Source organism: Rhinatrema bivittatum, chromosome 1 (assembly GCF_901001135.1).
Source record: "Rhinatrema bivittatum chromosome 1, aRhiBiv1.1, whole genome shotgun sequence".
In the NCBI taxonomy this organism is placed as follows: Eukaryota; Metazoa; Chordata; class Amphibia; order Gymnophiona; family Rhinatrematidae; genus Rhinatrema; species Rhinatrema bivittatum.
Genome location: NC_042615.1, coordinates 55,706,963 through 55,722,909, shown reverse-complemented (window position 1 = coordinate 55,722,909; position 15,947 = coordinate 55,706,963). Strand labels below are relative to the sequence as shown.

General features: G+C 40.0%; 1 protein-coding gene across 1 annotated transcript in view; it reads left to right on the top strand.

The window, feature by feature from the left end:
- Positions 1 to 15,947, top strand: part of LRBA (LPS responsive beige-like anchor protein) — a 1,658,631-nt gene that overhangs the window by 545,735 nt on the left and 1,096,949 nt on the right. The window contains 2 exon segments of the mRNA XM_029605291.1: positions 3,536 to 3,669; positions 10,749 to 10,810. Of these exon segments, the coding sequence (XP_029461151.1) occupies positions 3,536 to 3,669; positions 10,749 to 10,810 (196 nt within the window).

The following is a 15,947-nucleotide window of genomic DNA, read 5'->3' as shown; positions in this document are numbered from 1 at the left end:
ATCCTTTTTCCTTTTTCTTCCTCATTCTTGCTTGTTCAAAGAGCCTCCCTATCTCATGCCTCAGACAGCCCTAGACTCTCGAGCATCTCTGGTGGTGCATGGCCCACTTTTTTTTTTTAAGTTGATGCATAGGCACCAGTGTTGGCTCTAGGCAAATGGTGCCCTCCAGCATATATTATCTCCCCCTTTTCCTTCCTGATGTTCTCTTCTGCTCCCCCTCATTGCCTCTCCAGGTATTATCCCTCTTATCGTTCCTCTCTCTGTCCATCCTTCTCTCCATCCCTACTTTCGCAATCTCCCTCCAGAATTCTCTCCATCTTATCCCTACCTCCCTGCATTCTCTCCCTCTCCATCCTGCCCACCTAGACCCAGCTGCCTCACTCCTCCACATTTGTGCTCAGTGCTCCTCCTGTCCTGGATCCAGGGCTGCTTTAACCACTTTATAGGGCCCTGGTCAGACTTTTGTGGATGGCCCCCCTCCCTTTTATTTATTTTTTTCCCCAGATTGAACCCCCTCCAACATAATTATCATCCTTGTTTGTTTGTTACATGCTCTTTCAGCAAGTGAGATCAGTGCAAGTTACAGACTAGCCGAGCAGCAATGACAATATAGGGCTAAGTCAATGAACAATGCAAGAAATACACTAATAACAATGCGAGACATACAATAATGAGTCGTCAACAATGACTACATAGAAGAACAATCCAGTTTACAGAACAACTAAATAGAACAGTAGAAACAGCAACAGCATGTGGACAGGGGTTACATGCCTCCACTAGTGTCCGAAGGCCTCGGTGAATAGCCAGGTTTTCAGATTTTTTTTTGTAGGTCAGGAGGTCCGGAGAGCATCTGATGTCCAGTGCCAGGGAATTCCAAAGGGCGGGGGCTGAGCCAGTAAAGGTGGGTCTTCTCATGCTGATGAGCGAAATTTCCTTGGGAGTAGTCACTATCAGGCAGGTATTTAGTAGCATGCAAAGTGAGCGAGCCAATGTGTACAGGGAGATTTGGTTGGTCATATAGTATAGAGCTTGGCCTTTGAGAGTTTTTGTAGGCCAGGACCAGAACTTTTAAAATGGAGCAGAGGGCAATTAGCAGCCAGTGCAGAAATTTAAATGGAGTCACTGATCAAACTTATTGGCATTGGGCAGGGTCCATGCTGAAGCATTCTGGATAAGTTTTTTTTTGGGAAGGTCAACGTAGAGGGAATTTCAGTAGTCTAGATGGGGGGATGACATAAGCTTGAATGATGGTGGCATAAGCAGGAACATCAAGGAACAGATGGAGATGACGAAGTTGTTGAAGATAGAAAAAGGCAGCTTTGGCAACAGAGTATATCTGAGCTTCCATGGTGAGTTTGAGTCTAGGGTGAAACCCAGAATGCAGACTTGGTGGCTGTATGGTATGAAGGATCCTTCCGAGATAATCTTGGAGGATATGGAAGAATTATCTAGTTTACTTGTCCAAAGTACTTCAGATTTTTTGGGGATTGAGCTTCAGTTTGTTGCAATGTAACCAGTCTGCAATCCTCATCAGGCAGATATTTAGGTTTTGAATGGCTCGCTCGTGGTCTACATGTGGGGTAGAGGAGTTGAATGTCATCTGCATAGATATGGAAAGGGATGTTGCAAGACCTGATTAACTTGCCCAGTGAGGCCAAATAAATGTTGAACAGAGAGGATAGAGCCTTGGGGGTTATACCACATGAAGTGGGTGGGGATAGGAGTGTGGTCCTGGAGGAAATACTTGAACCAGGCAATGGGTATGCCAGAGAATCCTAGTTCTGCCAGATGGAATATGAAGATTTCATGATTAACAGCCCCATCTCACACCGCTCACTCCTACCACCAGTCATTCTAACACTTCCTATCCAATCACTGAATCCCCCAGTCCCTTTTCATTCTCCAAGTCCCTACTTTTTCCCCCAATCTCTGAATCTCTGCACTACTCCCTCTTCCCCCACAATCCAAGTGCTATTTTCTTCCCCACCTAGTCTCCCTGTTCCTACTGTCCCCTAGTCTCCAAGTCCTCACTTTCCTTCCCTCCCCCTGCCACCAGGAGCTTCAAACAAGTCTCTTCCTGTGCTTCTTACAAGTTTTTAAAAAAACAAAGAAAAAACCCACATCAAAAAGGATGCCCACAGCAGATCACTGTACTTAAATGATTTTTCACTTTCATGTGAAAATTTATTTTAAAGAATGTATTTCAGTTGGAAAATCGGAACAGCTTTGATGTGTATATGGTTTGTCTGGCTAACATAGCTGAACTATTCCTGGGATTTACATTTTTTCCACTGCTCTCCAGTTAAATTTTGTCTGGCCAAATTATTTCCCAGTCAGAATCTACCTGGCCAAAAAAAAAAAAAAAAAGGCCAGACTGGGAACATTCCAAGGGTGCTGCTTCACTTTGTCCGGGCAGTGCTGTCCGCTCAAAGTTGCCTGGGTAACTCTGGATAATAGCAGCCCTAAAGTTGCCCGGACAACTTTCTTCAGGTAACTTTCGACTGGATGTTTGGCCAGCATGGCTTCAGATATGGCTGACTGAATATTGACATCTGTGAAAAGGTGTATGTACACACGCACACACACACACACGTGGACGTTCATCAGAGTAACTCAAAAACACTTTGCAGCTAACTTGGACCCTGCAGCATGTCCATGGTTTATTCCCCTCTTCTGCTTCTCATCAGGGGTTATGTAGAGCCATACAATATGACAGCAAGGTATAATGTGCTCCACAGTACCTGCAAGCAGGCAGTCACGATGATTTCGAAGACTCCAGCCTGCTTTTATGCCTTAGCAATTCATTCTAATGTGGCTGCTTCTTCCTCTGTAGTGCCAGTACCTCTTCTGCATTCATGAAGTTCAGACAGCTCATCAGCAAATTGCATGGTTGTGGATAAAGAGGTGCTGGTGTCACTGAAGAGGAATAGCTAGGTTAAAAGCTGTGTTCTAGCCAAGTTTACTCCCTTAAAGCTGCAGGGATGCAGTAGAGATATTTCAGTACTGCGAACTCAGAAACACCTGTGTCTTTAAGGAGTCGGACTCTCTGCAGGTAGCATTTGCCTGAGTTGCCTCTCCTGCACCAGGTCCTTGTCTGGCCAGCATCATTGGTGCTTGGCCCACTGACTTACCAATCCAACAGGCAGTGCCATTAGTGCATAGGGTGCCCCTTGTCTCACAGTACCCTGAGTGACTGACCAGCTCACTGTCCTACAGTGACAATCCTGACATGCACCACCATGGACTACTGATATTACACCCATGTCTGCAACCTACTGCTAGCTTTGCATATTTTGTAGTGGGACAGTCTATCTTAAGGATATTTTGAAGACATGCTGCTTTGTTTATTGACTTTAGCAGAACTCTGTTTTATATGAATGTTCAACAGTAAAATTTGAGTGTTGTCGTAATTTTTAATGTTTCCATAAATTATAAAACAAAATAAAGTATGTAGCAATATCATCTGCCTTAAAAATCATATTTTTACTTTTTAGCATTCCAGTATGTCAGATTAATTTGTCTTGTTTTAAATCAGTATTACAGAAAGACTTGAACATGCTTTAGAAAAGGTTGCTCCTCTGCTAAGAGAGATATTTGTGGATTTTGCTCCTTTCCTTTCTCGAACTCTTTTGGGCAGCCATGGGCAAGAATTGCTTATAGAAGGTACAAGTAAGTTGTTTTTTTTTTTAATTTTCTTTCCTAATCTAGAAAATCAAAACATCTGTATTTAGATGTATTTGGAAATTAATGTGCACGTATTAGAATCTTTAGGAAATCTTTTTAAATTGCTTAAACAGCATATGAATATTTTAGCTGTAATAAAATTGTAACCAGCTCATTCCTGAATAAATGCAAAGATGTTTTCTTGTTCTGTGGATGATGAAAACATAAGCTTTGGAAGTATTTTTTGCTGTAGCTGTTTTTAATTTAATCCTCATGCGCTTGGGTTCTGATAGTAACATACGGGCCGATTCAGTAAAAACACGGGAGAGCGGACGAACACCCGCTCTCCCGGCGCGCGCACTGGCCACTCGCCGGTGCACGCAATTCAGTATTCAAATTAGGTGGTGTGGTAGAAACGGGCAAAAGGAGGCGCTAGGGACACTAGTGCGTTCCTAGTGCCTCCTTTTGACCCGATGCGGCGGCTGTCAGCGGGTTTGACAGCCGACGCTCAATTTTGCTGGCGTCTGTTCTCGAGCCCGCTGACAGCCATGGGCTCGGAAACCGGACGCCGGCAAAATTGTGTCCGGTTTTCAGCCCGACAGCCGCAGGCCCAATTAAAAAAAAAAATTTTTTTTTTTTAAACTTTTTACACCCTTTGGGACCTCCAACTTAATATCGCCATGATATTAAGTCTGAGGGTGCACAGAAAAGCAGTTTTTACTGCTTTTCTGTGCACTTTCCCTTTGCTGGCAGAAACTAGCGCCTACCTTTGGGTAGGCGCTAATTTCTTAGAGTAAAATGTGCGGCTTGGCTGCACATTTTGCTTACTATATCCCGCACGCATACCTAATAGGGCCCTCAACATGCATTTGCATGTTGAGGGCCCTATTAGGTGCCGCGGGTTGGACGCGCATTTTCCGCCCCTTACTGAATAAGGGGTAAGGGAAAACGCGCGTTCAAGGGCAGGTTAACAGTGCGCTCCGACGCTGTACTGTATCGGCCTGATAGTAAATGATGGCAGATAAAGATCAAAATGAACCATCCGGTCTGCCCAGCAGGATGTTCAGAATTGCAACTCCTGCCCTGTGCAAGTTAACCCTGTACAGTAAAGTTATCATAGGTTAGTTACCCCAGTGTTTTATTTTCTTCCTCTTGGTACTAGGGACCTTCTGTGTTTATCCCTTATCCTTACGAATTCTGTCACCATTTTTGTCTTCCCCATCTATTCTCGGAGGGGATTCCAAGCATCCTCCACCTTTTCACTACTTTTAGATCATTGGATCACTTCATCCTGATTGGTCATCATCATCCTGAGGTGTCTCTCCTGGTCCTTGCACATTAGTCTCTCACCCCAGCACACATCCTTGATCTAATTCTCTAGTCACCCAGTCAAAAAGAGCAATGAGATTCATTTTACAAGATCTTCCTCTGGAAAAACCAGGCAGCCTCGGATCAGTTTCCTATCCTCTCCTTCAGCAATCTTGATTAATTGTTTCACCAGCTTGTAGTTTCCAGCCTCCTTGCTGTTACTGCTTTTGTAAAAAGGGACCACAGCTGCCCTTTTCTCAATCTTGTGACATCACTTCTGGATCAGTCCTTCTATGAGCCTGCCAGAATTTCTCTGAACTCCTTTGGTATCCTAGGCTGTACCTCATCCAGCCCCATGGTTTTGTCCATGCTCAGTTTTAGCAGTTCTGCACAAATAAACTGCTCTGTAAATAGATGGTATCTATTCCACTCCCGTATAAACCCTTGTTTCCCAGCAGCAGTCCTTCTCCAGGGTTGTATTCATTGAACACCAAACGGAAATATTTGTTTAGCAATCTTGCTTTTTCCTCTTCTCCCTCCACATATTTCTCTTCCTTTCAATTGTACACTTCTACCTCTTCCCATTCTCCTTTCTCAGATATATCAGAAAAATGTTTTATCACCTTGCTTTACCTCTTTAGCAGTCTTTTTTTCTTCCACTTGTGTTTTGCCATCCTGATATCTTTCCTTGTCTGTTTCAGCTTTTCTAGATATTCTCCCTTGTGTGTATGTTCACCATTTGGGATGCTGAAGTCCAAGATCCAAACAACTTTCTTGTAGGGGAAAACTAGCAGTCACCTAAACAGGAAAGAGACTTGGGCGGGGGGGGGGGGTGGTGTCAACATATACAGCCAGTGTGACAAAGCAGTTGGAAAGCTAATAGCAGAGACCCTAGTTTCTGCAGTACTACAGCAAAATCAGACTTTTTTCCACAGAATTTACTGTTTGCCCGTGGAATTGCAGGAAACCAGGCTGTCCACAGGTGGCAGGAGCAGCGTTGGGCTGGGGAAAAGTACTTGTGCGTACAGGGTCTCTTACCCTCCCCTTACCCTTTTCCATTCTCTGATCCTCTCTCACACTTGTGGGCAGGAAGAGGAGAGTGGCACTTAGTGCCATATGTCATCTCCGGCCATCCAATGCTAGACTTCTAGTTTGAACAGTGTGGTGACACGAGTATATCTACAATATCCCGTGCAGTTCACATTCTGGAATCTTGATCTGCATGCCTGGAAGGAGGCACGTGCAGAATGAAGCACTGCTTTCCTCTTTCTTTTAGTGGGAAGGAGGCCTGTGGGTCTGGGTTGGTATGGGGGAAAGGGAAAAGAATGGGGGCAAGGATGATGATGGTAGGATAGAGGCGAGGGAGTTTGGTCTAGGGATGAGGCAGAGAATGTGGTGAGAGAAGCTCCAAGGAAAGAGGGAGAAGGGATGAGAAGTTGAGGGGTGAGATGAGGAAACAAGCATGAAAGGAAACGCTAGAGGTGAAGCTCAGAGATAGAAAGATGAGAGACTGGAGGGAAGTAACAAACAGAAAAGTAGTATAAGAAAGAGAGTAAAGGATAGGGGTGGAATCAGGCTAGAGAAACACCTTTATGAGAGAAAAGGTAAGACTGTAATGAGAGTGCATTTTGAGAAGAGAAGGCAAAAGCAAGGGGAAAGGGAGGTAAGACTGAAAGTTGGTACAGAATTGAAATGGAAAAACTAATGAAACAAAGCAAAATATCCAGACACATAGAAGTTGGAAAGCTATTTTAGTTTAATAACATAAAATAGGTTTGCATATTAAATAATGGAACTTTTTATGCAAACGCATACAAATATACCACACAGTTTTCTAAGTTTTGTTGCAGAATTTGCTTCTGAGAAAATGTGGGACTGTGCCTAATAACTTGAGTAAAAAAAAGTGAGGTATCACTAGTGGGTTGAGGAGTTGGAGGGAATGATAATATTCTGAGCAAGTCTCTGCTGAGACCTCACCTTTCTAGAAGCAAAATCTACAAAAGGATATTGGCAAGGTGTAGGCAATTCAAATGAGGGCCACCAGAACATTGCATGACCTGTGCTATAAGCTATAAAGCAACTGAAGAATCTAAGGATGTACTTTGGAGAAGGAAAAAAAGGAGATGGGGAGATATGCAGACATTCTGATATCTAGCAGTCTTTAATAAAGTGCCAGAAAAGTTTTTGCCATTGATGTAAAGCTCAAGGACTTAGGGGGTCATCATATGAAGTACAGTGGAGACAGCTGGAAAATAAATGCATAAAAATACTTTTTGACTGAGAAGGTGGTAGACACCTGGAGCAGAATTCCGGTGTAGATGGTAGGACCTAAAACAGTGGTAGAAGTAGTGCATACATGGGAAAGTTACAAAGGGGTTTTAGTGACTGAGGAAGGGAGTAAGAAGGCCACAAATTAAGACCTGTGATAACATAGTAAGAAGGCACAAATGGGCCTTATCTTCTGACATCTGTTTCTCTGACTCTTCAGTGTGTTTGAGTTTGTGAAGGGATGTGGGGAGGTTTTCAGTATAGCTCCTTTTAGTTTAGCCTACTGGTCTTCTGCTTTACTCTGAGTGCCCTCATTTTAACAAAGTTTGTACTATTAAAATCTGATGACCTGACCTTGAAACTTTTTTTGCATTCACTTTTATATTAAACCACACTATTAGATGATCAGTAGTGCTCAATTGTCCACCTATTTGGACACTACAGTTTCCATATTTGTAAGTGCTAGGTCAAGTACTACTCTATCTGTTGAAGGCTTTGTTGTCAGTTGCTTGAGGAGAGTACCTTGAAGAGATTCCTGTATATCTCTACTTCTGATTCTGAGATGCTCACATTGGCATCCAGCAGATTAAAATATCCCCATTCACTGCAGCTTTATGTATGACTTTGACTAGATCTCTCTCCAGCTCTCTGTGTTCTGGAGGTCTGTAGATCACATTGCTATAGATGGCAAAACCATCTCAACTTTCCAAGATGATCCATAACAATCTCCTCTTCCGCATTGTGCTTCTCTTCTCCCTTTTATACCTATTCCTGTCCTTCTGAATGGATTATAATTCTATATGGTCATATCCCAGTTTTCAAGACTTACTGAGCCACTTCTCTGTAACAGCAACAATATTTAGATCTGCTTTAGCCACTGGGTCTTGCAAATCTAGAATTTCAGATTAGAGGATGAATTATCTGACCAGTGGACTAACCTGGAACAGCCCTGGGAAATAGCTTCAAAGTTGCTGCTTCTGAGAGACTGGATTGGTTGGAGAATCAATGAAAACAGAATATTAGGAACAAGAATGTTCTCAGCAACTTGAAGGTTGCCCAGCTTCTTTCCACAGATCTTCAGTATGGCATTTTGATTGTGAACTTGATCTGCTTTCCTATAACCCTACTTGCCCCTGACCTGGACTGAGCTTGTCCATCTGTAGGCTTCATTGAGCCTTGATTTGGGACTGGAATTACTGATTTTCAGTTGCTAAGCTCAAAGTATGAACTATTTGCATCTATTATCCAGCTGAAGTAAAAGCATAGACTGGTATCTGACCTTGTTTGTCCTTTAGTGACCTGTGAGTACACTTGATAGGGAACCTGACAGGGCATTACTGCTCATAGCCTTCTGGTTATTTCTTCTTTGTGTTCTCCTTCCATAAATCTTTGTCTGTCCCTTTCCCTCTCTGTTTTCATATTGTTTTATGAGAGATACAGATTTATGGGTTTCTTCACTAACTTCATTTTTGGGGATGACAACCTGATTCCATCTGCTTCCGTCGTCTACCCTCTTCATCTAGTTTGAATTTCTGTGGATGTAGTATATGAACCATTCATGCAGGGTCTTGATTCCCCTTCCACACGCAGTTTTAGTCTTCAGGATATCCAAAACACATTTCTTTACACTTTCAGCCATTTCTTGAAGGTCCTGGTGTGTTTGTCCTCCCTCTTACCTATGCAGATAATAGCTCAGAAAACAACACTGACCTTGCCCATTGCCTAAGACCCTTCCTTAAATTTTTGAACTCTCCCTGTTACTGCACTTCCTTAGTTTCTGGCCAGATCTTTTGTTCCCAAGTGGACTATGAAATCGTCACCACTTCTTTCTACTTCAGCAATACTAAGAATGTGGTTTGTATCCTGGCATGTCAAGGATCCCTGTAAGCTTTTGATGCATTTGTCCAAACCTGTCTTCAAATCTGTTCCTGTGCCATATCAAATATCTTTGCTGGACTATCTTCTGCACTATAAAGGCATTTTATAACAATATTACTTGGGGAGCAAGTCTTTGACTGAAGCCTTATGTTTCTCTGGATTCCGCCTTAAGCATCTACTTAACTCCTTGTCCTCTATGGAATTGTTGGCAGATTTTTAGAATGGTAGATGTGAGGGGAGACATACCTTTCAATCTTCCAAACTTCCTTTGTTACATCCCTTTGTAATGTAGGTTTGAGGAATTGGTCTTATTTAAATGAGTAAGGTTCGGGAAAATCTTGGTGTCTCCTTTATTAGAATCTATATAAGCAGAATAGGAGGTAAGGTGGTCGGGTGGGATTATAAACTAAAGACTACCTTTTAAACCAGAGTAAAACAAATTTTAACATTGCAATACAAGTAACCAGCCAATTAGACAGAAAGTTTGAGGCAAGAAATAGGCAAAACGTTTGAACCAGATTAGTTACTTGCAATCTCCTAACTAGGTTTTAATGAATGAGAGCCTAGCTTTCCAAATACATTGCTTGGTGCAAATTCCAATTCGTGCAAAGTTGGACAGTTCAAACTATCACTATTATCTGTACACTCTGTAGTTCACTTCACTGGAAAATGAAAAAATAAATTCCGTTTTGCAGGACATTAGAAACCCTGCTCTAATTGACTTAGCATTGTTTGTGTATTAAACCTACATATTGGTTTGCTAATTTGAAGTCAGTGAACCTGGCAAATGCTTACCTTGTTTGTCGGTTTGCAGTTTCCTGGCCATCTGCGTATGTACGTGTGTATAAGCTTGAGCTTGTATTTATTGGATATATTTGAAATACTTTCACTTGTTTCAAATTTATTGGAAAGAAATCAAATTGAAGTGTTTCATCCAGTTTTATTACTGGGAGAAAAAAAACAAATTAATTTCTAAACAATCAAGAATTCTACTAGCAACTGCTTGCACTGCTGCTGAGGTTTACTGTGAGGCCAAGGGTCAAAGTACTAATAAGGGTGTTTGGGAAGTCTGCTGCCACCAAACAAAATGGAAACTTGATTGATAGCTGGAGGGCTGAAGGGAGAGAGACCAACGGAGAAAGCAAAGGTCATGGACCCATTTCCCTTCTCTGCATATGTAACGAGTCTCCTTTTCCAACCCAACAAAATGTGGATATTGGTGATCAATATAGCATATGCTGGGCACTCGGCTACCAGTAATATGAAACGCAAACATATATGTTTTCTTTTTTTTTTTTTTCTTTAATGGAAGACATGTTTAATGCCAAAGGCAAGAGATAGGACACCTTGCTTCCTATAGCAGGTTCCTTATCTTATGATCTTTATATGTTGACTCTGATTATTCAACCTCATTTGCAGGTATTGTTTCTTTATGAAGGGAGTTCTATAATTGGAAACTGCTTTGTTTCCGCTCTTGAGTTTATTTAAAAAAAAAAAAAAAAATATATATAATTTTAAAAAATCTGCTATCACGTTATTGAAAGACTTATCAGGTAGTTCAATATCATAGCTAAATACATTAGCAAGCCTGCAGTTGCCGTGAATTGATATTTCTTCTTGTCTGTCCCTAGGCCTGGTATGTATGAAATCGAGCAGCTCGGTTGTGGAGTTGGTCATGCTTCTCTGTTCTCAGGTGAGTTGTTCAGTATAAATGTTAAGTCTTGGTGGGTACAGCAGACTCCCTGTTGGAGTCTGTTGCAAATTAATGTGATCTACCTTTAAGCTCTGTTACATTTGTGTGAGATATTTGTTAAGCAGTAGATAACAAAATAATGAGCCGAAATGGTATGGAAGCTTTCACCTTCTTCCAAAACCATTTAAAATGTGCACGCTGTAAATTCCATGTCAGAATGCTGCTTTTTGTTCTCTTGTTTCATGACAACTCCCAACTGACACTTTAAGAACTGCCATGAGCTTTTAAAAGCGAATATAAAAATCAAAGAATATTAAAGTTATAGAAAGAGATTTGTTTCTGCCCCATGCAGAGTGTCAGTTCATGTCCCCTGAGAACGGCTGCCTATATTTCTTTTGTACAGAGGATATAAAAGAAATGGTAAATACTTTGAAATCTGGTGATCTGCTAACTATTTTCAACGTGAACCATGCTGCGTTTTTAAATTTGAGATGGCAATGGGAATATGAGAGTCGCAACACGAGCTGATCTTTAAAACAATATTAGATTTTCTAAATTCCTGAAGTCAGTATTACTTTCCATGCAGTGTAAGCCTTCTCTGGTCCAGCTCTTTGGCTACTCTAGCTATAAACCTTAATGACCTTTTAAGGACTGCCGGCAATGGATTACATCTATTGGCTGAAAAATACTTGCTTTTGATTCCACTTGCATTCTCTGTTGTAATTAAATAGAAGAATGTTTTTAGTGAGTTTTTTTCTTCTTCTTTGTGGTCATTAAAAAATATCTTGCTGGTAGTAAATTCCCCCACTTAAAACTTTAAAATAGTCTTTTTTAATGGGAAGGTTATTGGTCTGGAGGTCAAGGGTTCTGACCCATTTCAAAACCTCTGACCTTAATTTGCAGCCCTTATGGTTTACTTGCCTGATGAATAAGGATAATGCAAAATTAATGTTTCTTTGCATCGATTTATTCATTTTAGTGCCTATATTGCCAAATTTATTTAGACTGTGCTGATGGACATTTCATGAATACAAATGAAAGAATCATAGAAGGTGTGGAAAATCAATGCTGCATGTTGTCAATAAGGTGCAATAAGAACAATTACTTCTGAAGATTACAACTAATGGATTTTACAATGAACCAGTGAAGAGTAGTTATGTTTGTAGTGAGCTTATTATTGCAGAGACAGCAACATAGCATTGCTTTTCAAAATCTGCCATTTTTTTCCTTTTTATATAGACAATTACAATGCTCTTTTCCTGTATTGGTCCTGGAAAACTAGGATGGTTTTTAAAGTTGTGATGTCCTTTAATTAGACTAACAAAAAATTGTGTGTGCATGGGATTTTGTTTTGAATGGGAGGTTTAAACTTGCCAGTTTGGCTACAGACTAGTTTTGACACTGGGGAGTTTGAAGTTCTCAATCTCAGCTAAAAGATGAAGAAGGGACCATTCCCATCTCATGCTCAGACCTTAACCAAAAAAGCCTGAGGATGCTGTTATATATGATCTTTTGGAGTCTTACAGGCTTCCTCTTGAGATGTGTGTGTCATATTACAAAGGGGAGGTTTTTTTTAATACTCTAGAGAACACTTTTTCATAATGTTCTGTGTGATAGAGAAGAGCACAGTAGTAGTGCTAGCCATGATTTTTTTTTTTAAATTAGCATGAACAATTGCATTTTGTAAAATCAGTTTTTCTGCCTCTCCTGTATCTTTTTTTATTAGAGATTATGTATTCTATTTGACTTTCCAATGACACCCCTGAAAAAAATAAAATAGCAACTGGTTTGAGGGTTCCCTCCCCAAAAGCGCAGTTTTCATAACCAATATTTATTGTTACTGAAATGCAGCAAAAATGTTTCTTAAAGAATGGAGGGGTTTTTTTCCCCCCCAAATGTGACTTACTGTCGCTGTGTTGTCCTCTGCACTTTGTCACAGCCTTGGATGGTAGGAGCGGAACAAGGAAGGGATAAGTGACATGCCCTAATGCTCCCATTTGTCATGTATGTCACACTGCTGTTTCATGCTAATCTAATCAAAGTGAGGATATGGTGATCACTTAGTGGAGTTAGTAGCAAAAGGCAGAGCTCAAGGTTGTTGCATAGGTAAAACAGTTGAAATATACCAATGATATATTAAATAACTCATGAAATCCATTTTTTTAAGTTAGAAAGCAGTACTGAGTAGAATATAAAAAATGATGTGAGAAATGAAGCCAGAAATTAGCTCCAGATGTATATAGATTGTTCTGGTGTGTGATAATTACATTTTTCACTTTGAATTTTCCTAATTCAGAGGTCAACATGGCAATCACAAAAGTGATTTATTTTGTTAAGAAGTGAACTGTCTTTTGCTACATAAAAGCTTGAGAGATATGAAATTGAATTTCTACTCAACATTTTGCAGATATTGGGAGGAGATGAGGCTGAGTTTGATTGATTTTTCTTCTTTTTGGCCTAAGATAGGGTGGGAAGTCAAACTCTCACACTAAAATTTTAATTAATTTCTAAGAGGAGATGGAGAGGATGGAGTGCAAAGATCGAAAGATCAGGTCAAAAACTAGTTTTTAATCACATAAATAATATGGTATCTTCACAAACTTAACGCTTAACAGATTTGATTTAAAACTTTACAAATTTGCCAACCTTCAGAATCTGGAATTGGGGGGTGTACTAATTAATAACCTCTGATGTTGTCACCATTTCCTCCTCTGTACTTGAGTCACTGAAACATTTAGGTTATATAGAATTTCATACCTGTATATAATCTCTTTCAAGGTGTGAGATTTTATTAGTATACAATATGAAAGAATTTTTAATACCCTTTTAAGTATATTATCCTGGGGCATGTATTGCATTTTGATTATTCAGTGGCACAAAATACTTTTGTATTTTCTGTATGTTTTGAAATATTTTGAATTGTAAAAGAAAAGCATTCTAGAGAAACCATTTGCTGCTGCAACATTAAAAAATAAATTGGTAGAGAAAGTCGGATTCTGGGGAAAATGCTTGAATTGTTAAAAAAGAGATTGCTGCTGAGTTCATGCTGCTTTTATTTAGATAGCACGTAGATGTCCACTGCTTGTATGAGTGTATATATCCATGGAATTTCTGACATGCCATCCTTTTCCTATTTTTCGTACGGGAACATAGCAATGTATAATCCAAATCGTTTCTTCTATTTGACTTCTCCTCCTTTTATTCTATTAACTTATTTATTTATTTATTGAGAGTTTTGTTTTCTCAGGCATAACACACAGAGCTTATTCTACATAGACCCATTCAGAAAATCTTTGGTTTCAGAATATGACAATTGTGTGTGTAAATACCGGTATATATATATATGTGTAACATAGTAATGACGGCAGAAAAAGACCAAAATGGTCCATCTAGTCTGCCCAGCAAGCTTCCCAAGGTAGTAAATGCTGCTCCATGCAGGTTACCCCCATGTTTCTCTTAAGGGTAGTAACTGCTGTTCCTTGCAGGTTAAGCTTTTTTATTTATTCCCATCCTCTAGCCTTTAGGGATCCACAGTGTTTATCCCATGCCCCTTTGAAATCCTTCACAGTTTGTCTTCACCACTTCCTCCGGAAATGCATTCCAGGCATCCACCACCCACACTGTGTATGTGTGTGTGTGTGTGTGTGTACGTGTATAATTATACATTGTATAATTATACAAATTTGTATGCATATACAATATGTGGGTAAGTGTATATAATATCAATTTAAAGAAATCCTTCATTTAATATTACTGCAAAGTGCTCTTGCTTATTTGACATTAATATCATTTTTGAAAGAATAGACATTACATTCATGGCCACTTTATAAAAGCGTTGAGTCACTCATCCTAATTCAGTCTGACATGCATTCCAATAACACTACCTCCCTTCTAGGGTTTAAAGCTAAATTTATGGCTGTGCAGTGTTGAAGTACATCATTTAAAAATGGTTTCAACCCAAAACATCTAATAAATAAATAATGTGTATGGCTACTCAGTAGTAGACTTTCCAGACTAGAAATCATTCCATCGGATACTCAACAGTCTACTATCTGAGAGGGCTGTCAGATAAATCTTAGAGTAGCTGCATTCATGTCCTGTAAATCACATGTTATTGTCTGAGCCTTCTGCCAGGTCATCTATTCTTTTCCCATTTATCAGAAATGCATATGGTACATTGAAATACTAGCAGCACCATCCAGTCTAGTCTAGCATTCTTAGTAATTAAACCAACAAAAAAATTAAATTAAAGTACTGATCCTGCTTTATGGTTCAACATTAGCTATATCAGAATAATAAAATATATAATAATTGGGACATTTGTTTTTGTTTCTTTTGGTGGTGATTAGACATAATTTTGTCTTTTAAAATAAAAATAACTAATAAATACCACTGCTTTTCCAAATGCTCTCATTAAATGCATATTCCATTTGTTTGTATCAAAACTTAAGGTCAGTGCTCTCTGTGCATGAAAACTAGACTGTAATTTTTTTTTAAGTGTAGGAAATTTCTACAAACAAGTTCTAACCATTAAAATAAAAAAGTCCTTTAATTTGTAACTCTGGGTTTCTGCTGCATATTATCTCTGATTTCTATTGTTCTATTCACTGGCAGCTCAAAGGTGGGCTGAGGATTTGTTCTTCTAGAACAAGCAGGATGGTAGTCCTTACACATAGGTAACATCATTGGATGGAGCCCGGTGTGGAAAACATATGTCAAAGTTTCTGGAACTTTGACTAGGCAAACTGAGCATACCCAGCATGCCCTAATCCACATGTCCACACGGGATCCCTCTTCAGTCTCATAACATAGAATTATGATAAAAGTAAACAATAAACTATAGGGGAAACCCAACTCTGCGAGGTGGTGGCCGGGTTTTGTGAGGACTAACCTCCTGCTGTCCTAGGAGAACACCTGTTACAGGTAAGCAACTCTGCTTTTTCCTAGGACAAGCAAGATGGTAGTCCTCACACATGTGTGAATCCCTATCTACAGGCTGCTCCCCAACATAAAAAGAGGGCTAACAAGCACCAACCCGGTGCCAACAGGCACAACAACCACACTGTTCTGGTAACAGAGGGGGAGAGATAGCTTGAACCCAAGCAGGCCCTAGGTAGGGAGAGTTGAGTTCTACATC